The sequence below is a fragment of the Pyrgilauda ruficollis genome, unplaced genomic scaffold, assembly GCF_017590135.1.
Source record: "Pyrgilauda ruficollis isolate IOZ18807 unplaced genomic scaffold, ASM1759013v1 scaffold161, whole genome shotgun sequence".
Classification (NCBI taxonomy): domain Eukaryota; kingdom Metazoa; phylum Chordata; class Aves; order Passeriformes; family Passeridae; genus Pyrgilauda; species Pyrgilauda ruficollis.
In genome coordinates, this window is record NW_024514876.1 from 1,575,561 (window position 1) to 1,598,648 (window position 23,088).

The 23,088-nt window shown below is 57.7% G+C and overlaps 3 protein-coding genes across 5 annotated transcripts in view; 1 reads left to right on the forward strand and 2 right to left on the reverse strand.

Moving 5' to 3' along the window:
- FBXL20 (F-box and leucine rich repeat protein 20) overlaps window positions 1–11,059 on the forward strand; it is a 36,180-nt gene extending 25,121 nt beyond the window's left edge. For 2 of the 3 annotated variants that reach the window (XM_041462925.1, XM_041462924.1), the window contains exons 6-15: window positions 743–811; window positions 1,215–1,310; window positions 1,549–1,675; window positions 2,138–2,212; window positions 2,985–3,115; window positions 4,197–4,257; window positions 4,911–4,955; window positions 6,055–6,111; window positions 7,424–7,636; window positions 8,623–11,059. In XM_041462925.1, coding sequence (XP_041318859.1) covers window positions 743–811; window positions 1,215–1,310; window positions 1,549–1,675; window positions 2,138–2,212; window positions 2,985–3,115; window positions 4,197–4,257; window positions 4,911–4,955; window positions 6,055–6,111; window positions 7,424–7,636; window positions 8,623–8,730 — 982 coding nt within the window. In that variant the 3' untranslated portion in view covers window positions 8,731–11,059. The remainder of the gene's footprint in view (window positions 1–742; window positions 812–1,214; window positions 1,311–1,548; window positions 1,676–2,137; window positions 2,213–2,984; window positions 3,116–4,196; window positions 4,258–4,910; window positions 4,956–6,054; window positions 6,112–7,423; window positions 7,637–8,622) is intronic. The other variant, XR_005954757.1, reaches the window with a different exon arrangement.
- A 2,075-nt stretch (window positions 11,060–13,134) lies between these two features.
- LOC121351123 (transcription factor CP2-like protein 1) lies at window positions 13,135–16,585 on the reverse strand. Its single transcript, XM_041463007.1, has 15 exons — window positions 16,503–16,585; window positions 16,280–16,422; window positions 16,134–16,204; window positions 15,433–15,538; window positions 15,260–15,366; window positions 15,007–15,159; window positions 14,720–14,830; window positions 14,544–14,641; window positions 14,381–14,435; window positions 14,188–14,281; window positions 14,023–14,113; window positions 13,841–13,917; window positions 13,555–13,700; window positions 13,370–13,421; window positions 13,135–13,304 (listed from the first exon to the last, which is right to left on the reverse strand). Exons 1-15 carry the CDS (start codon window positions 16,583–16,585, stop codon window positions 13,267–13,269), a joined length of 1,425 nt encoding a protein of 474 aa, XP_041318941.1. The 3' UTR covers window positions 13,135–13,266.
- A 794-nt stretch (window positions 16,586–17,379) lies between these two features.
- RPL19 (ribosomal protein L19) lies at window positions 17,380–22,072 on the reverse strand. The gene is made up of 6 exons (XM_041463006.1): window positions 21,946–22,072; window positions 20,708–20,814; window positions 19,593–19,715; window positions 18,782–18,902; window positions 18,155–18,265; window positions 17,380–17,570 (listed from the first exon to the last, which is right to left on the reverse strand). Exons 1-6 carry the CDS (start codon window positions 21,948–21,950, stop codon window positions 17,447–17,449), a joined length of 591 nt encoding a protein of 196 aa, XP_041318940.1. The 5' UTR covers window positions 21,951–22,072; the 3' UTR covers window positions 17,380–17,446.
- Window positions 22,073–23,088: the final 1,016 nt, after the last annotated feature.

The following is a 23,088-nucleotide window of genomic DNA, read 5'->3' on the forward strand; positions in this document are numbered from 1 at the left end:
AATATTATAAATACATCACTAAATTTAAATATGTGTAAGTATATAAGTATAGATATATAAATATTCATTGATAAAAATAAATATTATTAGAATAAATTAATAAATTAAATATTAAGTATACTTAATTAATAGAAATATTATAAATATATCACTAAATTTATTTTTAACCTCACCCAGCAGCCACTTCTCTCATTAAAATAAAGCCAAGGGCTGAGGCTGATGGGCACTGGGTGATTCTGGTGCCTCCAGGCTGGGACATCCCAGGGCAAGAGGTGGGGCAGCAGAAATCAGGGATTGTCTTGGGTTTGTTCCTGATTCTGTTGAGCATTTTCTTCTTTATAGATTCTTTCCTTGATTGTTTTATTCCTCCTTGATTCTCTTGATTCTTCTTTCTTGATTCCTTTCTACTTTCTTGATTTCCATCTTGGTTTTCTTGGGGGTTTTTTTGTTTGTTTTTGTTTTCTTGGTTTTTTTATTCTTGATTATTTCTTTCTTGATCTTCTGCATTTTTTTCTGGATTTTCTTCTTTCTTATTCTTTTCTTGATCTTAATCCTGATTTTCTTCCTGATTTTCTTCTTGATTTTCTTGATTTCTTTATTGATTCTTTTGATTTTCATGGTTTTCTTCTTGATTTCCTTCTTGATTTTCTGTGTTTTCTTCTTCAATCAGGTTTGTAAAACTTTTTTCACCTGGAATTCCTTTGCCTCACAAATCCAATGTTTTCCCTTTCCTTCCCCCCAGGACCTTTGCCCAGAACTGCAGGAACATCGAAGTGTTGAACCTCAATGGTTGTACCAAGATCACGGACGCGTGAGTAAAACTCTTCTCTTTTGGGTGCCAAAAATTCTTCTTTTGGCTGCCAAAAATTCTTCTTTTGGCTGCCAAAAATTCTTCTTTTGGCTGCCAAAAAAAGGCGGCCTTGGGATTGTGGGAGGTTTTCCATGGAATCATGGAATGGTTTTGGTTGGAAGGACCTGAAATCCCATCCATTCCCACCGTGCCATGGCAGGGACAGCTTCCACCATCCCAGGCTGCTCCAAGCCCTGTCCAGCCTGGCCTTGGGCACTTCTTGGATCCAGGGGCAGCCACAGCTGCTCTGGGCACCCTGTGCCAGGTTCCCACCTCCATCCTCACCCCATCCTGCCCATCCCATGGGATTTCTGTGGCCTGGCATGAATCCATTGCAGGAGTTGTCCCCGTGTGTCTCTTCCAGCACCTGCACCAGCCTCAGCAAGTTCTGCTCCAAACTCAGGCACCTGGATTTGGCTTCCTGCACCTCCATAACCAACCTGTCCCTGAAAGCACTCAGGTAGGAGCTAGCAGCAGGGATTTTCCATGGAATTTTGGAATCATTAAGGTTAGAAAAGACCTCTAAGATCCTCCAGCCAACCCAACGTTCCCTCCAGAGCCTCCCTGTGGAGCAATGTCCCCTACTGGGTGTGGGGCTGCTCTGTGGCTCCCAGAAATGGGAATAGCAGAGCTTCTGGCTTGGAGCAGGATTTCTCCTGAGGCAAATGAGCTTTCCATGTGTGTCCCTGTGTCCCCAGCGAGGGATGCCCGCTGCTGGAACAGCTCATCATCTCCTGGTGTGACCAAGTGACCAAGGACGGGATCCAGGCGCTGGTGCGGGGCTGCGGGGGGCTCCGGGCCCTGTCCCTCAAAGGCTGCACCCAGGTACAGCTGGAGAAGTGGGAATGGGCATGGCTGGGGTGTCCTGCTGTCCCTCAGGGTGTGGGCATGGAAGTTCAGGGATTTGGGTTATCCCCTTCTCCAAAATCCCCACGGAGTTGGAGATCGGGTGCTGGGGTGGAAGTTCTTCAACAGCCCCGAGGAGTGGGACAGGGAATAAATCACATGTGGGGCTGGAGAATCCTTTTATCCTGATTTTCCTTTTCCCACTGATCCCTTGGAGGAGGTCACTGTGATCCATGGCCAGATCTGGGCTCGAGGGGTTTCATGACAGTCCTTTCCTCTGGCTCTGCTCCTGTTGGAGTAAAAAGCAGGAGCACTCCTGGTGCTGCTGCTCCTGTGCTGCATTTCCCTCCTCCCCAGAGGAAATCCCCATTCCCTGCTGTCCCAGCTTTAATTCCTGGATCCCAGTGCTCCCAGTTCCCATCGCTGTGGTTTCCCTTCCAGCTGGAGGACGAGGCCCTCAAGTTCATTGGTGCCCACTGTCCTGAGCTGGTGACCCTGAACCTGCAGACCTGCCTGGTGAGTGGCACTGCCCAGGATTCCCTCATGGAATGTGCTCCATCCCCCTGCCCACGGGGCACTTGTCACCAGCAGCTCCTTGGTGGCACTTCAGGGGCACTGAGCCCCTCACCTTTGCTCTGTCAGGGGTGTTTCTCTCTTCCCTCTGAACTTGTCTGTGGGATGAGCTGGAAAAATCCTTCCCATCAGGCTGGGCTGGTTCTGCCAGGCCTCTCCTCTGGTCCCTGTGCAGAACTGAGCCTACAAAGACACTTCTGCACAGGAAGGCCCTCAATCATCTCTGTGGTGCCAAAAATGTGTGTTTATGCCTAGATTTTTTTGACATAAACACACATTTTTGGCATGGGCTGGCTGTCTGTGCCATTACAGTCAGACATGGGAACAGGAATGGATGGATGGACCCTCTGTGTCCAGGGATGGGATTGGATGGACTCCCCAGGGACAGGGATGGACAGACTGCTGTGTCCACAAACACAAATGGACAGACCCCCTGTGTCTTTCCAAGCAGGAATTCCAAAGCCCTGCAGGACTCCCAGCACCTTCCCCCATCCCTCACTGGGTACAGCTCCAAAATATTTCCCTCCAGATCCCTTCCCTGATATTCCCAAATCCAGCGAGGTTTATCCTCCCTCTGCTGCTTTGGTAAAACATCTCCATAACAATTTTGGGGTGACACATTTCCCTAACACTTTTTGAGCCAAAAAGAGCTGGAATTTGGAATTGGGAGAGACAAATCCTACCTGGATTGAGGCAGCTGTGTTTTCCCTGGCAGCAAATCACAGATGATGGGCTCATCACCATCTGCAGGGGCTGCCACAAGCTGCAGTCCCTGTGTGCTTCTGGCTGCTCCAACATCACCGACGCCATCCTCAACGCCCTGGGACAGAACTGCCCACGCCTCCGGTGAGTTCTCCCAGCACTTCCCCCAGTGGAACACCCAGCACAGGCTCCAGATGCTCTCTGAGCCATTTCACCCACCATTCTGAGCTTTTTCCAGGTGTTTGGAACAGGGTGGTTGTGATTTTTGGGTTGTCCCCTAAATTCTTGGGGTTTAAAAGAACTCCCAGTGTGGTGCCTGCAGGCTCTGTGTGTATCCATGGAGGGAATTTGGGATTGGGTGAACCTTTCCAGAGGTGCCAGGATGAGGAGCACAGACTCAACCAGGACAAATCCCACCCCAAATTCCAGATGAGGAACGCAGGTTTTCAGTTTCCTTTTTCTGCCTCTGTCAGGGTCAGGATTGAAGGCACTTGAGATGATGGCTCACATTTAGATTCAGGTGTTTATTATTTATTATCATTGTTACAGCCTTACAGCAGTGAGTTCTGCAGTTTTTCATTAACAAGGCACAAAATGGCCAACTATCTCTTGTTACAAGGTATTTTAAGGCTAAACTGTCCAATTAAGAAACAACACCTAAATTATTTTCCCTTTTAACCCAATAACTGGTCACTCAAGGCCTGCACTGTGGAATTTCCTGTCCAATTACAAAATACCACCCAAACCCATGAAGAAGAAGGAAGAAGAAGGAGGAAGAAGATAAAGAACAACCAGTCTCCACCCTAAAACCTCCATCTTGCTTCATATTTATTTCTATATTCTAAAACCCCAAACTCTAATTTTCCACCCTGTGATGTTACACACTTCTAACCAACTCCACCCCCACAATCCCAGTGCTATCAATCAATTTTGGAAGCCTCAGGTCAAATGCAGGGGGTGACAGGTCAGATGCTCTCCAGGGAGTCAGAATCTGTCAGCACAGAAAGTTTCAAATCCTCAGCAGCCACAACTCCAACATCAGAATTCCTTCCTGAGGGTGGCAGATCCCAGAGCAGTTCCACGAGGACGTGGGGTGTCCCTGGCTGGAGATGTCCCCTGCTGCTCTCCCCGGGCAGGGGTGGGACTGAGGGGTCTCCTGAGGTCATTCCCAGCCCTCTCCTGGGATTTGGGGGCTCCACCACGTTTCTTTCCTTGTGTCCTGCAGAATATTGGAAGTGGCAAGGTGTTCCCAGCTGACCGACGTGGGCTTCACCACCCTGGCCAGGGTAAGAGCCCTGCTCCTCCTCCTTCCCCTCCTGCTTTTCCTTCCTTTTCATAAAGGAAAATGCAAAAAATACCCCAGGAAGTAACCAGGGAAGTACCCTGGGGAAAGCTTTGAATTTGGGTGGAAGCTTAAGGTCCAAAAATTCGGTTTTATGGGATCTTTGGCATCATTCTGGCTCGCACACCTGGGAGGATTTGCATCCAAACCACAGGAAATGTTAAATATTTTAGTTACAAACTTTACTCTTTTGTCTAAATTTTACTTCATTTACTCTCCATGATTAAAAAAACCCTTAAATGAGTGAAATTTCCTTTATTATCCTTCAGAAACTTTGTAAGCTTTCCTTCCAGTTGTGGTATTTCATGGAGAAACCCCTTAATTTCTAAAGCAAACTGTCTTTGTGGTGGTTAATTTATATTTATATTTATATTTATATTTATATTTATATTTATATTTATATTTATATTGATTTTGTAAATTTAAATAAATATTTAGATATTATATACTGTATATACTATTTATCTTTATATTTGAAATATAATGTATTTCTATTATTTCTCTTTATTATCTTTATATTTTTTATGGTTTTATATTTATATTTGCTGTCTGGACTTCACACTCACCATGGGTGTTTGGAATTCTCTTTATTCCTAGAATTGCCATGAGCTTGAAAAAATGGATCTGGAAGAGTGTGTCCAGGTAGGAATGCCACCTCAGGCTGTTTCTCTTGCAGCAGTGTGGAAAATTGGTGGAAAATTAAGAGATTTTCTCCAAATCAGAATTTAATGTGGAATCCTGAGTGGGAAGAGTGGCTGGATTTGGAAAGGAAAATGCTGGGAATGAGGTTTTGTCCATGGGAACAGTGCTGTAAATAAGAAATATTTAATAGTGAGAGATCCTGGGTCAAATAATGGATTTGTGAGAGAAAATCCAGATTTTTGGGGGGAAATCCTAGAGAAAAATCTTATCTTGCTAAAAAATAATGGGAGTTCCCTCTGATTTGGAAAACCATGGGGAAAATTGTGAAACAAAAATGATTTTAGGGGATTGAAACCAAACTGGGCTGAAGTATTTCCAGGGAAAAGGGTGGAATTGACTCAAAATTCTGTGAAAAAACCTCCAAGCCTGAGGATGGATTGGAAATTGATTGAGCCTGAGACAAAGGGAATGGGATTGGGATTCCTGGGAACAGCTGGACCGTGTGTCCTGAGCAGAAATTTGGGATATAAAGAGGGAATGACACCAGCCAGGCAGGAAGGGATTGGGAATGAACCCTAAAAATGGAGAAGCAAAGCTGAGCCAGGGCACAGATCCATCCCAGGCAGCTCCTGTGGGGGCTTGGGATTGGGAATCTTTGTAGGGATTCCTGCTTCCTGAGGAAAACCAGGAGCTGGGCAGGGCACAGATCCATCCCAGGCAGCTCCTGTGGGGGCTTGGGATTGGGAATCTTTGTAGGGATTCTTTCTTCCTGAAGAAAACCAAGAGCTGGGCAATCTGTAGGGGATTGAGGGAATCTGAGCCCTCCTTGTCCTTCCAGAGGAACATCTGGGACACATTTGGGAGCTGATTTCAGCTCCCTAAGGAGTTTAAAAACAATCCAGTGATGCCTGTGCATCCCAGTTCTCCAAGGGCAGGAGGTGATTTCCATGAGGAGGTGGATTCCTGAGGAACTGTGGGGAAATCTCATAGATTAGGGAAAATCCTGCAGTTTTGCTTTGGTAGGAGAGAAAAAAAACAAAAAAACAAACAAATCCTTGTGCCCAGCACCAACATGAAAGGGCTTTTTCTTCTTTTCCAGATTACAGACAGCACACTAATCCAGCTTTCCATACACTGTCCACGGCTGCAGGTCCTGGTGAGTATCCCAAGGGACACTTCCAGCATTTCCTTTCTCCAAACAAAGAGATTTTAACAGTTGGAAGAATTCTGCTGCAAACCTGACCCTGAGGAACCTCTTATCCCTTCCCTCCTGCTCACAGGAATCCCACCCCAGGCCCCCACAGGGAAAGGGTTGTGGGGATTCTCCCAGGAGCAGAATTCCAAGTGGGATCTGCCTGCACAGGAGCTGTCAGTCTGTCTGTGGGACAGGAACCTGCAGGGCAGCCAGGAGTTGGAGTGCTCAGGGCTGAAACTCTGCGAGTTTGGTCTCTGTCACCCCCTGGGTTGTGCCATGAGGGATGCTGTCCTGGGAGGTGTGGGGATGTGGGTTCTGCAGTGCAGCCATCCCTCAGGAAAGCCAGTTCCAGCTCCTGGCTCAGGCCCTGCTTCCTCCTCGAGCACTTTCCAGGTGAATCCCCCTGAAAATCCACACCAAGGGGGGGCCATCGTGTTCCTGCTGCTGCTTGGAGCTGGGCCAGGGTCCTTCCCACAATGGGTGAGGCCACAGGTGTCCCAAAGGTGGGTTCTTGCATAGCTCAGCTCTGCTGGAATTTCTGTGTCACCCTGGGGGTCTCATCCCTCCAGAGCTGCATTCCCCTGGAACCATGGAAGGGACCCTCAAGATGATCCTGTTCCCATGGGCAGGGACACCTTCCACTACCCCAGGGTGCTCCAAGCTCTGTCCATCCTGGCCTTGAACACTTCAGGGATCTGGGGGCAGCCACAGCTGCTCTGGGCACCCTGTGCCAGGGCCTGCCCACCCTCCCAGGCAGGAGTTTTCCCCCTGCAGCTGGAAGTTGGAGCTGGAAGCACATCACTCCTCAGAAACCCACAGAGCCCAGGAGCGAGCACAGAATTTTAAGTCTATTGGTCAAGGTCTTCCTGTACAAAAATGGGCTCTAAATCAGGTGTGTGTGCAGAAATAATCACAGAAAATCTGGGCTGGGAGAGAAGCAAGGCAGGAAACACCTCACACCATCAGGGCTCTCCCCACATGAACCTGCTCAGGAGAGAGGGGAAACTGATGGGAAACCAGATAAACACTAAAATGGAAGTGGAAACTGGTCCTTCCAGTGCTTGTATCACATTCCTGATAAGCCAGCAGTGTTTCCTCCACTCCAGGAGGAACAAGGATTGGGCAGGGTGAGGCAGGAGGCTTTAATGGTGTGGTGGGCTCTGATGCCTCAGGAAATCGGGCACAGCCCAGCCCAGCCCACCACGGACCACCCTCCCATCCCCATCCGGGCTGTTTTTTGGGAGCTGGGTTTAACCCCTGTCTTTGGGGACAGAGTTTATCCCACTGCGAGCTGATCACGGACGATGGGATCCGTCACCTGGGCAACGGCGCCTGCGCCCACGACCGCCTGGAGGTGATCGAGCTGGACAACTGTCCCCTGATCACCGACGCCTCCCTGGAGCACCTCAAGAGCTGCCACAGCCTGGAGAGGATAGAACTGTACGACTGCCAGCAGATCACGCGGGCCGGGATCAAGAGACTCAGGGTGAGCTGGGATGGGGAGGAGCTGGGATCGGGAGGGTTCATCCATGGGGAAGAGCTGGGATCGGGAGGGTTCATCCATGGGGAGGAGCTGGGATCGGGAGGGTTTGTCCATCGGGAGGGGTTATTCATGGGGAGGAGCTGGGATCGGGAGCGTTCATCCATGGGGGGGTTTATCCGCAGGGAGGAGCTGAGATGGGAAGGAGCTGGGATGGGGGAGGATTCATCCACAAGGAGGAGCTGGGATCAGGAGGGTTTATCCATGGGGAGGAGCTGGGATCAGGAGGGTCCATCCACAAGGAGGAGCTGGGATCAGGAGGGTTTATCCACAGGAAGAGCTGGGATCGCGAGGGTTCATCCACAAGGAAGAGCTGTTTTGGGGGTGGGAGTTTATCCATGGGGAGGAGCTGGGGTGGGGAGGGCTCATCCATGGAGAGGGTTTATCCATAAGGAGGAGTTGGGATCGGGAGGGTTTATCCATAGGGAGGGCTGAGCTGGCAGAGTTCCCATCACCTCATGCTCCTGCTCAAAGGAGTTCTGAGAACCATCGGTGGTGGGTTTGGAGTCATGGAAAGGTGGAATGGTTTGTGTTGGACACTTTCCACTACCCTGGGTTGCCTTGGACACTTGCAGGGATGCAGGGGCAGCTTCCCTGTGCCAGGCCTCACCCCCTCACAGGCAGGAGTTTCCTCCCCTCCTAAATCACTTTCTCCACGTGTAAAAGAACAGTAATGATAACATTTTCCCTGCCAAGACAACATGGATCTGCAAAGTTACACCATAAAATGACAGAATCTTTAGGTGATTTGGGTTTGAGAAAGCCCAACCAGGGACCTTCCACTACCCCAAGCTGCTCCAACACTTCCAAGGATGGGAATCCCACCAGTTGGAATGAGGAGCCTCATTCCCTGTGCCGGGTGACCCCAGCCGTTCCCCATCCCTGGTGGCTCGGGGCGTGTCCCTGACTGCTCCTGCTGTTTGCCCTTGCAGACCCACCTGCCCAACATCAAAGTCCACGCCTACTTCGCCCCGGTGACCCCCCCGCCCTCGGTGGGCGGCAGCCGACAGCGCTTCTGCAGATGCTGCATCATCCTATGACACTGGAACCTCCTCCCGGCAAAGGGGGCTGGAACCACGCCCGGGCAGCTCCGGGCACGCCAGAACCTCGGGGACAGCGATCCCAGTGTCATTGCCAGGGCCAGTGAGCAGGGCTGGGCTGCCCTGCAGCCACCCACACACCCCCTGTGATCCCGGCGGGATGAGGGACTGGGGATGGAGCTGCAGCTGGGCCGGCTGTTCCCGGGGTGGATTGGCCTGATCCTGAACCGTTCCTGCTGGGAATTGCTGGGAATAGCCCAGGGGAGGGCTCCCAGCCTGGAGGGACTGATGCTGCTGGTGAGGTTGGAAAAGGAGCGGAGATCCTTGGAAGTGGGGAGAGGGGAGAGGAGAGGAACACGCTGGAACCCCGTTGTGCAGAAGGAAAAACCCCAACAAACCTGAAAGCCCCAAAAAAACCTAAAAACCCCAACAAACCTGAAAACCCCAAAAAACCTGAAAGCCCAAACAAACCTGAAAGCCCCAAAAAGCCTAAAAACCCCAACAAACAAGTTCCATGTCCATTTGTCAGTGAGGGAATGAAACAGCAGCTGCTCAGCCAGGAATTCCCTGGGGTCCAGGATTTCCCTGGGATCCAGAATTTACCTGAGCTCCAGGATTTCCCTGGGATCCAGGATTTCCCTGAGATCCAGGATTTCCCTAAGATCCAGGATTTCCCTGAGGTCCCAGATCTCCCTGGGGTCCAGGATTTCCCTGAGGTCCCAGATTTCCCTGTGGTCCAGGATTCCCCTGTGCTTCCCTGCTCCCACCTGACCATGCTCACATGAAGGTTCATCTTCCCTGTGTCAGAGGCTTCCCAGATTCTTCCCAGATTGTTGTGACAGACCTTGGAATTTCTAATGCCACTTTTTTTTTTTCCCAATTCAGTAATTTCTTGAGATTTCCCAGCCCAAAGCCACAAATCCATAAGGAATTTTCTCCCAGGAGAAGCCTGAGCCTGTGGTGAGCTGTCAGGAAGATTTTAAAGGAGCTTGGGAAGCTGCACCCCAGGCTGGGCTCTCCTGGCCTGTGTGATCAGGGATTGGGTGTCCAAATTTATCCCAAATCCAGGTTTTACCCCAATGACAAGGCTATAACTCTCCATACAGGGAATAATATATATACAAATATATAATTCTCAGTACAGGGAGGAAGTTCCAGCCCGTGTTCCGACTGAGTTCCCTCCTCCTGTCCTTCCCCTCCATCCTTCCCCCAAGGAAAAGCCAAGTAGAGCTTTTTGTTTGTTGCCCTGATGAAGAATTAAGGATTCCCTGACGGAGCAGGGCTGGGATCCAGCCTCAGTCCCCGTGGGGGCCCTTCCTGCCCTCCCCACCTGCCCAGGTAAGTGTGCAGCCCTGCAGGGAGCCCCGGGATGGGGTTTGGACGTGCCAGGCCCAGCTCTGGGGGAGGTGGGGGGTCCGTGGCTGCTTTTTTGGGGTGTTTCAGGCTCCAGGGGAGCCCGGACTGAGCGAATTCCAGGGCTCAGTGTGGAGCTGCTGGGCAGATCCCAAGGGTTTGAGGGGCAGGGCTGGTCCGTGGGAGCCGTGTCCGTCGTTCCCACTGTCCCTGCGGGAGCTCAGGGCTCCCTGCTCCCCTGGAGCCAGGGGCTGGGCTTCCCCCTGCTGCTGAGCAATCTCCTGGTGGGGAAAGAGCAGCTGCAGCACCAGGAATGGATATTTTAGGGGCTGGAGGGGGGGGTTTTCCCACCAGGAATTCCAAGGACAATGCGCTGTTCCCAGCAGGAGGGTCCCAGGCGCCCCTGGAGCTGCACCCCTTCCTCTCCCCCAGCCCCCCCAGTCTGTGCTCACTCTGCTGGGAGCAACTCCAGGCTGCTGTGGTTAAAAGGATACTGTCAATGCCCTCCTGTAGACGGCTTTTAATCCCTTATATTTATTCAAATCCTCTTTAGCGCTGTGGATTCTCCCCCTCTCCTCGGGCGCCTTCATTTCCAGAACTTTCTCCAGGTTTCAGGGTGGCAGAAGATGGTGGTGACAGACTGGACGGGCGAGGGGTCACCCAGCAATCACAGGATTTGCACAACTCTGGGAAAATAAAAAACAAAACAAAACACTTTTGTTTAGTTCCTACTGTGGCAGGGGAGAGCGAAGAGCAGGATTTTGGCTGACTGATCCCTTTGTAACAGAGCAGAGTTTTCCAGGGAAAACTCCAGAACACAGAACCCAAAGCAATTTATTTTCTGTTTGCAGACCAGGGTGACAGCATTAAGGTAGCTCAAACTTCTTGACAGTGTCCTTTTAAGTCAATTATCCGTCTTCAAATGGACTCTTCCTGATGTTTATATTTATAAATACCAATAAACACCATTTTCCAAGCTGTGTCTCGCTGGGGGAATCACTTGGTGGAGGAAAATCCAGCTCCTGCATGGGGCAGCTGCTGAGGGGGGAGCTCTGAGTGTTTGCATGGAGTCAGGAATGGTTTTTGGGGGTGGAAGGAGCTCAGAGCTCATCCAGGGACTCCTTCCATAGCCTGGGCTGCTCACAATGTGCAGGAATTGCTCCATCCTGGCCTTTCTGAGGGGGCTCTGGGACAGCTCCAGCCCTGGCTGAGGATCCCATCCCATCTCCAAGCTCCCTCCCTGTGCCAAATCCCCTTCTCCAGCCTGTGCTGGGCAGCTCTTCCAATTTCAGCCCCTGAGCTGTTCCCTGTCCTTGGAATCCTGCGTGGAGCAGGGGCTGGGCTGTCCCCACCTCCCAGCAGAGGTTTCTGGAGCCTGGATCTGCCTTCCTGCACCTTCCAGCTGCCCCTGGACTCCCCACAGGAGCAGGGACCTCTCCAGGAAGCAGCCTGGGGTAGAAGATCCTCCAGGGGGGCTGAGCAGATCCAGTGAAACCAAAAAAGAGAATTTTCTGGGCCTTGGAGACACTGCAGCACCTTTTATCCCAATTCTGTGACACAGGGTGAGTGTGGGGCGGGTGGGAAGCGCTGTCACGGGGGTTGTTTCAAACCAACAAATTCCATTTTTTGCACATCTCTGTAATTCCCTTTGTATTTCTGTTTGATTTCCTCTCTGTTGTTCATGGCTGGCTGCTGCTGTGGGTTTTGGGGTAATTTTGGGGTTTTTTTGGCAGAATAGGGGTGGATTGGGCTCAGTGTGACATCTTGGCTACAGTGTCCTGGAAAATGTCCTAAAACATTTTGGCTTTTTCTGGTGAAGGGTTGTGTGCTTGATGGGCCTGCGGGTGTTTTGGGGGATTTATTCCTTTTTGTTTTCCTTTCTGGCATCCAGGTCAAGGTTTCTGCCCTCCCTCTGTGCCAAAGCCTGGCAGAGGCTCCTGTGCTGCAGCCTGGGGGATGTGGGGCTGGAATGATGGAGAAAATCAAGGAGAAGCTTCTTTTCCTCCTCAATTCCCCTTTGTTCTCCCCTGGGCCCTGCAAGGACCCACCCTGGGAGTGTCACCAGTGTCCCCTCACCTCCTTGTCCCTGTCCCTGCCCCGTGGCTCTGACTGACCTCACATGGAAACCTGGAGCTGATTTTTTTAAGGGATGATGGAATCCATCCCCTGCTCCCACCCATCCCTGCCCCGGGCTGGGAATGTCACCCTGTGCCAGCAGTGCCACACTCGGGGCTCTTTGTGCTTCATCTCTGTCCCCAAAGGTGCAGCTGAGCCCCCCCGGGGGTCCCCAGGGGCTGTGAGCCCCCTCCCCTGCGCCACCCCCATTCCCCTGTCCCCTTCCCTCGGGGGCTTTGACACTTTTTAGCTCGGGGGTGTCCTGGTGGCTGCTGGGGCTGGACACAGGAGCTGGGGGACAGAGAGCCGGGAAATGTCCCTTGAATGAAATGCTGTGGCTGTGCTTGTCCCGGCACTGCGGGTGGGACAGCGCCTTGAACTGGGAGTTAATTATAAATGCACCTGGTTAATTAAGGTGGCTCTGGCCTCTGTGACACCGCGGGCCATCCCTGCGGGGTGGGGACACAGGGGACAGTCAGAAAGGGCTGGTGGGACTCTGGATCCCCGTGGAGTGTTTTTGGGAGGGTCGGGGATGTCCCCTTGTCCCGTCCAGCGATGGGTCCAGGGTCCCGTGTCCTCCTCTTGTCCCCGTGTCTGTGGTGGCAGCTCCGGGCCGGGGCTGTCCCAGCTCCTCCCGGTCCTCCTCTTCCTCCCCTTCCTCCCCTGCTCCCGTTTTGTTTATCCCACTCCCGTCCTTTGCCCCAGGAATTCTCTCCCAAGGACGTCCCGGTCCCGCTCCGCCGGCTCGGGAAGGATTCGGTGTTTGGAACAACCCGTTCCCGACCGGGCTGAGGCGACACCGGCCGGTTCTGTCCCCGCACCCCAAATCACCCTGGAGACCCCAAATCCACCCTGGGGACCCCAAATCCACCCTGGGGACCCCAAACCCCGGCGGGCGCCGCAGGGACGAGGCCGAGCTCGGGGCCGCTCCTTTAATCCAAAGCGGGGACACGGAGGAGGACACGCGGGGGACAGGACGGGTCCCATCCCCTCGGGCGGGCTCTGGGGACTGTGCCAGCCCCGGGCTCCTCTCTCTGTCCCCAGCGATGTCCCTTCCCAGGGTCGCTCCTACCGCAGCAGCAGCTGGAAGCCGTCGGGGCCGGGGGCTGCGGGGGGACGCGGCTCAGCCGGGGCCACCGATCGCCCCCTGCCCGCCCGGGACCCCCGGTACCTTTGCCGATCGCCACCACGAAACTCGTCTCGTCCTGGAGGTTCCTGATCATCTGCGGGGCAGAGGGGGAGCTCAGCGGGGCTCAGGGGGGCTGGGACCCTCCTGCTCCAGCACTGGGGACCCCGAGGGGCCGGGGCGGCTGCGGGGTCTGTCCCTCCCGTCCCCGGCTGTCCCCGTGTCCTCACCGCGTCGCTGACGAGGACGTGGATGCCGGCGGGTCCCTGCCGGGAGAGCCGCAGGATCTGCCCCGGGGGCAGCGCCAGCAGCTCCGCCAGCTTCGAGGTGAGCTCGGCCACCGTCAGCTGCTCCAGGTGCAGCTCCTGGTACAGCCCTGGAGAGGAGGGGGGGATGGGGATGGGGATGGGATGGGTGCCCATCCCTGGGCTGCCGCACACCTGAGCCCCTCTCTGCACACCTGAGCCCCTCCCCGCACACCTGAGCCCCCTCCCCGCACACCTGAGCCCTCCTCACCTGCTCCCGCATCCTCCACACTCTCGGCCCCGCCGGGCTCCCGCGCCACGTACAGGGTCAGCCGGGGCCGCGGGCACCTGAGGGGGCACAGAAGGCTCTGGCGGGGGGCCAGGATGCTGCCGAACCCCGAGGAACCTCCCGGGGGTCCCCAAAAAGCGGCAGCGGGGGCGCGGGAGCCTCACCTGCCCGCCAGGGCGTGGCAGAGGCGGATGCCGTCGGGGGCTCCGCAGATCTGGATCAGGTCCCTGCGGGAGAGCTTCAGCAGATCCGCACCTGCGGACAGGGGGGCTCAGGGGGCGGCAGAAGGGGGGCCCGGCTCTGCCCCCCAGCCCGGCCCGGTCTCTCACCGCTGAAGTTGGCGAAGACGCGGGCACAGGAGGAGAAGCGGCGCCGGAGCAGCCACTGCTGCGTCTCCAGGGGGGATGCGCAGGGGCTCAGCGCCTGTGGGGGCTCAGCGGGGGCTCAGCGGGGCACGACCCGAGCGGGCACAACCTCAGCCCCTCCTGGGGGGCCGGGGGAGGCTCCGGGGGGCTCCCTCACCTCGCCAGGACTCTCCGCGGGGCTCTCGGCAGCGCAGGCGGGTGACAAGCACACCCTGCGGGGGGGGGGGGGGCTTAGAGGGGGGCCCCAGAATTGGGGGAGGGGGGGGCTTAGAGGGGGACCCCAGAATTGGGGAAGGGGGGGTCCAGGGGTCCCCGCTCACCTCTCGGGGCTCAGCAGCTTGAAGGGGTGCGGGGACGGCAGCCCCGGGTTGCCCGGGGGGGTGTGGGGGGCACCCAGCACGTCCGGCCACGGGGGGCACTGAGGAGGAAGGGGGTGATGGGGGCAGGGTCCCGGGGGCACCCTCGGCCCACGGGGGGTGCCAGGGCCGGGCCCCACCTCGGCCAGCACGGTGCTCTCGTAGGCCGGCTGGAATTTCTCCCTCTCCGCCGCAGGCTGCTTCTCCACCTTCTCCCGGTCCGTCTTCTGCTTCCTATCGGCCCCCTTGGGCTGTGCCGGGGCGTGAGGGCGGCCCCGGGACCCCCCGGGACCCCCGCGGGTACCCGGACCCTTGGGGTGCCCAGACCCCGCCATGCACCCACCCCCCAGCCCAGAGCTGGATCTCCCGGTAGTGGGGGGGCACTGGGAGCACTAGGAGCACTGGTTTTCCCCCCACCCCCCGATACCTTGAACACCTTGACCAGGCAGCTGGCGGAGTGCAGGTGCTCGGGGGGGTCCCCCTTGCCCCCCGCCCCGAAGGTGTCGATCTGGATGCGGAAGGGGACCCCCTTCTCCCCCCCGTTCTTCCTCAGCGTGAACTCGGTACTGATGCAGTGAACCTGGGATGGGGGGGGGAATAGCAGGGTCGGGACCGGGCGCTGTGACTCCTCCAGGACCCCCCCGAGCCCCCCCAAAACCCCGCCCAGGCCTGGCTCCCACCTGCACGAACACGGATGTGCGTCGGGAGGGGTCCCAGAGGAATTCCACCGTGTTGAGCAGCGTGGGGTGGATTTGGGGTTCCAGGATCCCGACGGAGAGGGGGATGTCTGCAGAGCGGGGTCAGCACGGCCCCTGCAGCCCCCCCGGGCCCTCCCCCCAGCCCCGGCACCCACCGATGTCGAGGATCCGGTCGCCCGGGCGGCTCCAGCGCCAGCCCTCGAGCTGCTGCTGCTCCGAGTACTGGAGGCGGCGGTCGTGGAAAACCACGCGGAGCACGCTCTGGACAGGGGCGGCCACGGCCACGGCCACGGCCTGAGCCACGGCCACGGCCCCGCCGGACACGGGCTGGACTGGGGCTGGACTGGGGCTGAGCTGGGGCAGAACTGGGACTGGACTGGGGCTGGACTGGGGCTGGGCTGGGGCTGAGCTGGGGCTGAGCTGGGGCTGAGCTGGGGATGGATTGGGACTGGGGATGGATTGGGACTGGACTGGGACTGGACTGGAGCAGAACTGGGGCTGAGCTGGGGCTGCACTGGGTCAGAACTGAGGCTGGACTGGGGCTGAGCTGGGACTAGCTACACTGGAGATGAACCAGGGCAGAGCTGGGGTTGGACTGGGGCTGGGCTGGGGCTGAGCTGGGGCAGAACTGGAACAGGACTGTGGCTGAGATGGGGCTGAACTGGGGCAAAATTGGGGCTGGACTGGATAGGACTGGGGCTGAAATGAGACTGAACTGGGGCTCAGATGAGAATTGGGTAGAACTGGGTCTGGACTGGGGTTGTGAGGAGGCAAAACTGGGTCTGGACTGGGACTGAACCGGGTCTTCAGCCCAGAGCTTTGCCCCGAGGCTCCCCCACGCCCCCACCCCGCTCACCTTGACCATCCTGCGGCCCTCGGCAGGGTCCCCCCGGGGCGTCCCCATCATGCGGATCTCGTACGATTGCCCTGGGGGAGGGGGCCGGGAGCGGGAGCTGAGCCCTCAGCGGGGGGGTCCCACCTCCCCGGCGCCCCCAGACTCACCCTGGTTGAGGTAGGTGAGGGTCTCCTCGTGGTGCCGCACAGCCGGGGAGGTCGGGGCACACAGGATGTACTGGAAGGGCGGCAGCGATGTGGAGATGCCGTTGGGCTCCTCCTGCTTCAGGTAGGGCAGGACCGGGGTGTCCCTGCGGGAAAACACCCCCCGAAAAGGGTGGGAGCTCGGCCGTGCCTCAGTTTCCCCAAACCCAGCGGATTTGGGGGGTACCTGAGCACCCCCGAACTGGGCAGGGGGTACATGTCCCCAGGGCTGGACCAGCAGTGGTCGGGTTGGCCGTGCCAGAAGAGCATGGTGGGGGTGCAGGGGGGACACCCCGCAAAGCAGAGGGTGACAGCAGACAGGGACAGGCGGGTGGCCCCACCCCCATTTTATAGGCACGGGGAGGGTGATGTGAGCGGGGCTGGGCCCGGTTTGGCCCAGTTGGGACCAGTTTGGGGTGTTGACAGTAAACACTGGGGAGGGAGGGGCACCGTTTGCTGTCAATAGAATGGGGGGGACACCAGAGCTCCCCCAGTCCCTTTGTCCCAGCCAAACCCCCCCTTGTGTGTCCTGCCACCACCCCCCTTTTAACCCCTTTAATTTCTGCCAGGTTTGGCTCTTTTTGGGCAGAAAAAGGGTGTTTGCTAAGCCCCCAGTGTGGGGGGGGTCAGTGGGTGCTGTGTTCCCCACTCGGGTGTTGAGGTGTCAGATTTGGGGGGGGGTCTATGGATGCTGTCCCCCCTCATGGTGACACTGGGATGTGACACAGGGGTGTCACACACGGACCCATCACTGATGAGCTGGGAGGGTCTCAGCTCCATTTTGGGGTGGGGGGGACCCTCCCCAGCTCACTGAACCCCCCCAGGTGGGCCCAGAGCCCATCCAGGCCGTGTCTGTCTGTCTGTCCAGCCATTCCCAGTGTGGGATGGGGCTGGCAAGGAGCTGCTGGGGGAGTTTGGGTGTCCCCCAGCCCCTCAGCTCCTCCCTGAGCCTTTGGGGGGGTTGAGGGGGTCCCCTGTGCCCGGGGCTGTGGGGAAGGGTGCCCCAGAGGGACCCCCAGCAATTCCCCGTCCCCTCCCCACTGCAGACACGGAGACTCGGCGGGAAGAGTCCGGGATGTTTTATTGGAGGCCCGGGGATGGAACAGGCTGGGAGCAGGGGACAGCCCGAGGTCACTTCTTGGCCTCCTCCTCCTTGGACAGGGTTTTGATGATCTCCTCCTTCTTGGCCTGCAGCCGCTCCTCCCGGCGCTTCCGCGCCTCCTTGGTCTTGGAGCGCCGCGCTTCCGCCTGGTCCCTGCGGGGTCGGGGCCGTCAGGAACCCGGGGCGGCCCCAGAACAGCCCCAAACCACACAGAACAGCCCCACACCACCCAAAATCACCCAGAGCAGGCCCCCAACACCCAGAAACAGCCCCACAACACCCAAAATCACCCAGAGCAGCCCCAGAACAGCCCCAAACCACACAGAACAGCACCACACCACCCCAGAAACAACCCCACACCATCCAGAACAACCCCACAACACCCTGCCCCACAACCCCACACCCCCTGACCCCTGTCCCCATCTCCCTGGGCCCTGCTGTCCCACAGCAGCAGCTGGTTTGGGGTCACGTGTCTCTGCTGAACCCCAGAGTGATGAGATTCAGCTTTTCCCCCCAAGGACACAGCGGGATTTTGCAATCCCTCCCCTCCCCTGGTCAATCATTCACCCACCACAGCAGTGATCAGGAATCTCCCAGTTCCCACCTCAGGAAAACCCCACCACAACCCCACATTTCCCTGCCCAGTTTGGGATCAATTCCTCCCAGAACCCCCCTGGAATGACCCACAGGGAGGGGATTTATTCCTGACAATCCCTCCTGCCTGCAGCAGGACTTACGCCAGGAGCTTCTTGCGGGCTTTGTCGGCCTTCAGCTTGTGGATGTGCTCCATGAGGATCCGCTTGTTCTTGAACACGTTGCCCTTGACCTTCAGGTACAGGCTGTGGTACCTGTGGGGCACAGCGGGGTGGGGACATCAACACCTGCCTGGGAGCACTGGGATGGACTGGGAGCACTGGGATTAGGGGATGTTCCCACCCTGCTGGCAGCGTGGGAAGTGCAGGGCCAAGGATTCAGGGCTCACCCCAGCCCGTGCTGGGAGAACTGGACCTGTCCAGGGACTGCTCTGGCCTATACTGGCAGCAGTGGCCCTGTGCTGTGCCTAACCCTAACCCGCCTTCCTGAGGCTGGGGTTGCCCAGGGAGGGCTGGGAATAGCTAGGGATGCCCAGGGAATGGGCAGGGTTGCCCAGGGAGGGCTAGGAATGGCTAGGATTGCCCAGGGAATGGCTGTGGTTGCCCAGGGAATGGGCAGGGTTGCCCAGGGAGGGCTGGGAATGATCAGGGCTGCCCTGAGAACAGCCAGGGAATGGCTGGGGCTGCCCAGGAAATGGTTGGGATTGCCCAGGGCATGTCCAGGCTTGCCCAGGGCAGGTGGCACGCCGGGCTCGGGGGCACAGGGCTCACATGTGGCGGTCGATCTTCTTGGACTCGCGGTAGCGCCGCAGCAGCCGCCGCAGGATCCGCATGCGCCGCATCCAGGTGACCTTCTCGGGCATGCGGGCGTTGGCCGTGCCCTTCCTCTTGCCTGGAGGGGGGGAATGGGGTGAGAGGGAGCCCCAAATTCCTGCCTGCTCAACCCCACCCTCATCCCAAAGCTTTCCATCCTCCCCTTCAGCTCAAAGAAACAACCACTGGCACAAGGCAGAGGTTTCCTGCAGCCCAAACCCAGGAGGTGATTCCCAGGGTGAGGGAGCAGCAGGAGCTGTGGGAGGTGGGGAATTCCCCATTCCCAGGGGATGAAGCACTCAATTCCCCCATCCCCAGGGGATGCAGCACGCCCTAATGTGGATTTCCCCTGTTCCCAGGGACATGGGGTACTCCTAGATGTGGATTTCCCTACTGTCAGGGGGATGCAGCACCCCAGATGTGGATTCCCCCATTTCCAGGGGCATGGGGCACTCAGTTTCCCCATTCCTAGGGGCACAGGGCGCTCAATTCCCCCGTCCCCAGGGGCACAGGGCACTCAGTTTCCCCGTCCCCAGGGGCACAGGGCACTCAGCCCAGGGGCACGGGGCACTCTCCGATGTGAATTTCCCCCAGTCCCAGAGGGATGCAGCACTCAATTCCCCCATTCCAGGGGCACAGGGCACTCAATTCCCCCGTTCCCAGGGGCACAGGGCACTCAATTCCCCCGTTCCCAGGGGCACAGGGCACTCAGTTTCCCTGTCCCCAGGGGCACAGGGCACTCAGTTTCCCTGTCCCCAGGGGCACTCACCGATGCCCATGTGCCTGCCCTTCCTGCGTGCCAGTGTGTTCTTCCTGCAGCGGGCGCGGGAGTGCACGGTCACGGGCTTGCGGATGATCAGCCCATCCTTGATCAGCTTCCGGATCTGCTGCCCTGCAACAGCACCCAAACGCTGCTGGGGGCTGCCAGGGAGCACTGACCCCAGCCCACGGGCATGGAGAGCAGCCAACAGCACGGACAAGGCAGCGCCCCTGCTCAGAGCCCTGTTCTCCCTCTCCTCAGGGCAGTTCCCCCTCCTCACAGCCCTGTTCTCTTCCCATCAGAACCACATTCCCCCCTCCTCTCAGAGCTCTGTTCTCCTCCTCCCCAAAGCCCTGTGTTCCCTTCCTTACGCTCTGTTCTCCCCCCTCTCAGAGCTCTTCCTCTCCTCAAAGCCCTGTTCTCTCTCCCTCAAAGCTCTGTGTTCCCCCTCCTGAGAGCCCTGTTCTCCCTCTCTCAGGGCCCTGTTCTTCCCCCCGTCAGAGCCCTGTGTTCTTTCTCCTCACAGCCTTGTTCTCCCCCTCCTCAAAGCCCTCTTCTCCCTTCTTTACAGCTCTGTTCCCCCTCCCAGAGTCCTGTTCTCCCCCTCCTCATGGCCCCGTTTCCCCTCCTCTCACAGCCCTGTTTTTATCTTCCTCACAGCCCTGTGTTCCCTTCCTCGCAGCTCTGTTCTCCCCCTCCTCAGAGCCTGTTCTTCCTCCCTCAGAGCTCTGTGTTCCCCCTCTCAGGTCCATGTTCTCTCCTCCCACTCAGAGTCCTGTTCCCCCCTCTCACAGCCCTGTTCTCCCCCTCCCCAGACCCCTGTGTTCATCCCCCCCCAGCCCTGTTTTCCCTCCTGTTTCTCCCACTGAACCTCCAACAATCCCAACTCCCTCACTGATTACCTCAGAACACATCACCAGCCACCTCATCACTGCAAATCCTGAAAATCCCCACTTTAACCTGCACATAATTTGCTAAATTCTACCTAAACCAAAGCTTGAACCAAACACTTTTGAGAGATCTTTCCCATACTCAACCTAAACCAACCCCACCACTACCAAGCTCCCCAAAACCTCTGCTCCCCCCCTCCTGCAGGATCCCCTTCCCCAGACCCCCTGACGTACGGGAGTTGGCGTTGGCGATCTCGTTGGTCTCGTTGGGATCGAGCCACACCTTCTTCTTGCCGCAGCGCAGCACGCTGGAGGCCAGCCTCTTCTGGAGCCGGAGCATACTGGGGAGAAATGGGCACGGATCAGGGGGGGCTGCACCCACCGCGGGACCCACAGCCCCCTCAGGGACCCCTGACCCCCCTTTAGGGACCCTACAGCCCCCTCAGGGACCCCTGACCCCCCCCTTTAGGGACCCTACAGCCCCCTCAGGGACCCCTGACCTCCCTTTAGGGACCCTACAGACCCCTCAGGGACCCCTGACCGCCCTTTAGGGACCCTACAGACCCCTCAGGGAACCCTGACCCCCCCTTTAGCCCCTTCAGAGACCCCTGACCCCCTGTTCTCTCTCCCTCAAAGCTCTGTGTTCCCCCTCCTGAGAGCCCTGTTCTCCCTCTCTCAGGGCCCTGTTCTTCCCCCCGTCAGAGCCCTGTGTTCTTTCTCCTCACAGCCTTGTTCTCCCCCTCCTCAAAGCCCTCTTCTCCCTTCTTTACAGCTCTGTTCCCCCTCCCAGAGTCCTGTTCTCCCCCTCCTCATGGCCCCGTTTCCCCTCCTCTCACAGCCCTGTTTTTATCTTCCTCACAGCCCTGTGTTCCCTTCCTCGCAGCTCTGTTCTCCACCCTGACCCCCCCTTTAGCCCCTTCAGAGACCCCTGACCCCCCTTCAGGGACTCTACAGACCTCTCAGGGACCCCTGACCCCCCTTCAGGGACCCTACAGACCTCTCAAGGAACCCTGATCCCCCCTTTAGGGACCCTACAGCCCCTTAAGGACCCTTAACCTTCTGCTTTAGCTCCGTCAGGGACCCCTGATCCCCGTTTAGGGACCCCTGACCCCCCCTTTAGGTACGCTACAGACCCCTCAGGGGTCCCTCAACCCCCCTTTAGCTCCCCTTTAGCTCCCTCAGGGACCCCTGATCCCCCTTTAGGGACCGTCACCCTCCCCTGGGAGGGTCCTCACCTCCACCAAGGGATCCTTCGCTCCCCTTAGGGCCCCCAGCGCGGCCATGGCGCCCCTCCGCCATTTTCCCGCCAGGCCTCAGGAGGCCGCGGCCGCCTCACAGCGCCCGGGGCCGTCATCCAGCACTGCCCGGGCGCCGCCCCGGTTCTGAGGAGACTCCCCCGCTGCCCTCCAGCCCTCCCCAGTGCCTCCTGACCCCCGTTCTCCCCCGAGCAGCGGCCACAGCCCCGCTCCCACCTCATGGCGGCGGCGGCGCCGGGGCCGGAGAGACGCAGCGGCGGCGCTGACCCCGCCCCCTGCGCGCGGCACGTACCACCGCACCCTCCCCCCCGCTCCCGTTCCCGCCGTCTTGCCGCAGCCCGAAACGCAATGAAGGAACAACCGCCATTAAATCACGCGTAGCCGCTCATCTAAAGGATGGAAACCCACGCGGGATACGTGGGAGAGAGGTGGGTCCTTCCCGGCTCCCCCCTCGGCTGTAGAGGGATGGTACAGCCCGCGCGTGCGTGGCGGGAAGGGCTGGGTGGGGGCTGCGCATGCGCGGTGGGAGCGTGGGAGGCACGTGGAGGGAGCGCTGGGAGGGACTGGGATGGACTGGGATGGATTGGGATGGAACTGGGATGGAACTGGAATGGACTGGGATGGAACTGGGATGGACTGGGAGCACTGAGATGGACTGGGACGCACAGGGAGGAACGGAGATAGACTGGATGGTCTGGGATGGACTGGGATAGACCGGGAGGGACTGGGATAGACTGGGAGCACTGAGATAGACTGGATGGACTGGGAGGGACTGGGATGGACTGGGAGGGACTGGGATGGACTGGGAGGGACTGGGATGGACTGGGAGGGACTGGGATGGACTGGGAGGGACTGGGATGGACTGGGAGGGACTGGGATGGACTGGGAGGGACTGGGATGGACTGGGAGGGACTGGGATGGACTGGGAGGGACTGGGATGGACTGGGAGGGACTGGGATGGACTGGGAGGGACTGGGATGGACTGGGAGGGACTGGGATGGACTGGGATGGACTGGGATAGACTGGGATGGAACTGGGATGGACTGGGAGCACTGAGATGGACTGGGATAGACTGGGATGGATTGGGAGGGACTGGGATGGAACTGGGATGGACTGGGATAGACTGGGATGGACTGGGATGGACTGGGATGGAACTGGAATAGACTGGGATAGACTGGGAGCACTGAGATAGACTGGATGGACTGGGATGGACTGGGATAGACTGGGATGGAACTGGGATGGACTGGGAGCACTGAGCCACCCCGGGACGGACAGGGAGGAACGGAGATAGACTGGATGGACTGGGATGGACTGGGATAGACCGGGAGGGACTGGGATAGACTGGGAGCACTGAGATAG

Coding starts and splice junctions, on each gene's coding strand:
- RPL19 (XM_041463006.1), bottom strand. Junction 18,266..18,781: donor AAGAAGATCGACCGCCACAT/GTGAGCCCTGTG, acceptor TGTGCCCCACAG/GTACCACAGCCTGTACCTGA. Junction 17,571..18,154: donor GCCCGCAAGAAGCTCCTGGC/GTAAGTCCTGCT, acceptor CCGACCCCGCAG/GGACCAGGCGGAAGCGCGGC.
- LOC121351123 (XM_041463007.1), bottom strand. CDS start 16,585: ATGCTCTTCTGGCACGGCCAACCCGACCACTGCTGGTCCAGCCCTGGG. Junction 14,282..14,380: donor CCGCGGAGAGTCCTGGCGAG/GTGAGGGAGCCC, acceptor GAGCCCCCACAG/GCGCTGAGCCCCTGCGCATC. Junction 13,422..13,554: donor ACGTCCTCGTCAGCGACGCG/GTGAGGACACGG, acceptor TCTGCCCCGCAG/ATGATCAGGAACCTCCAGGA.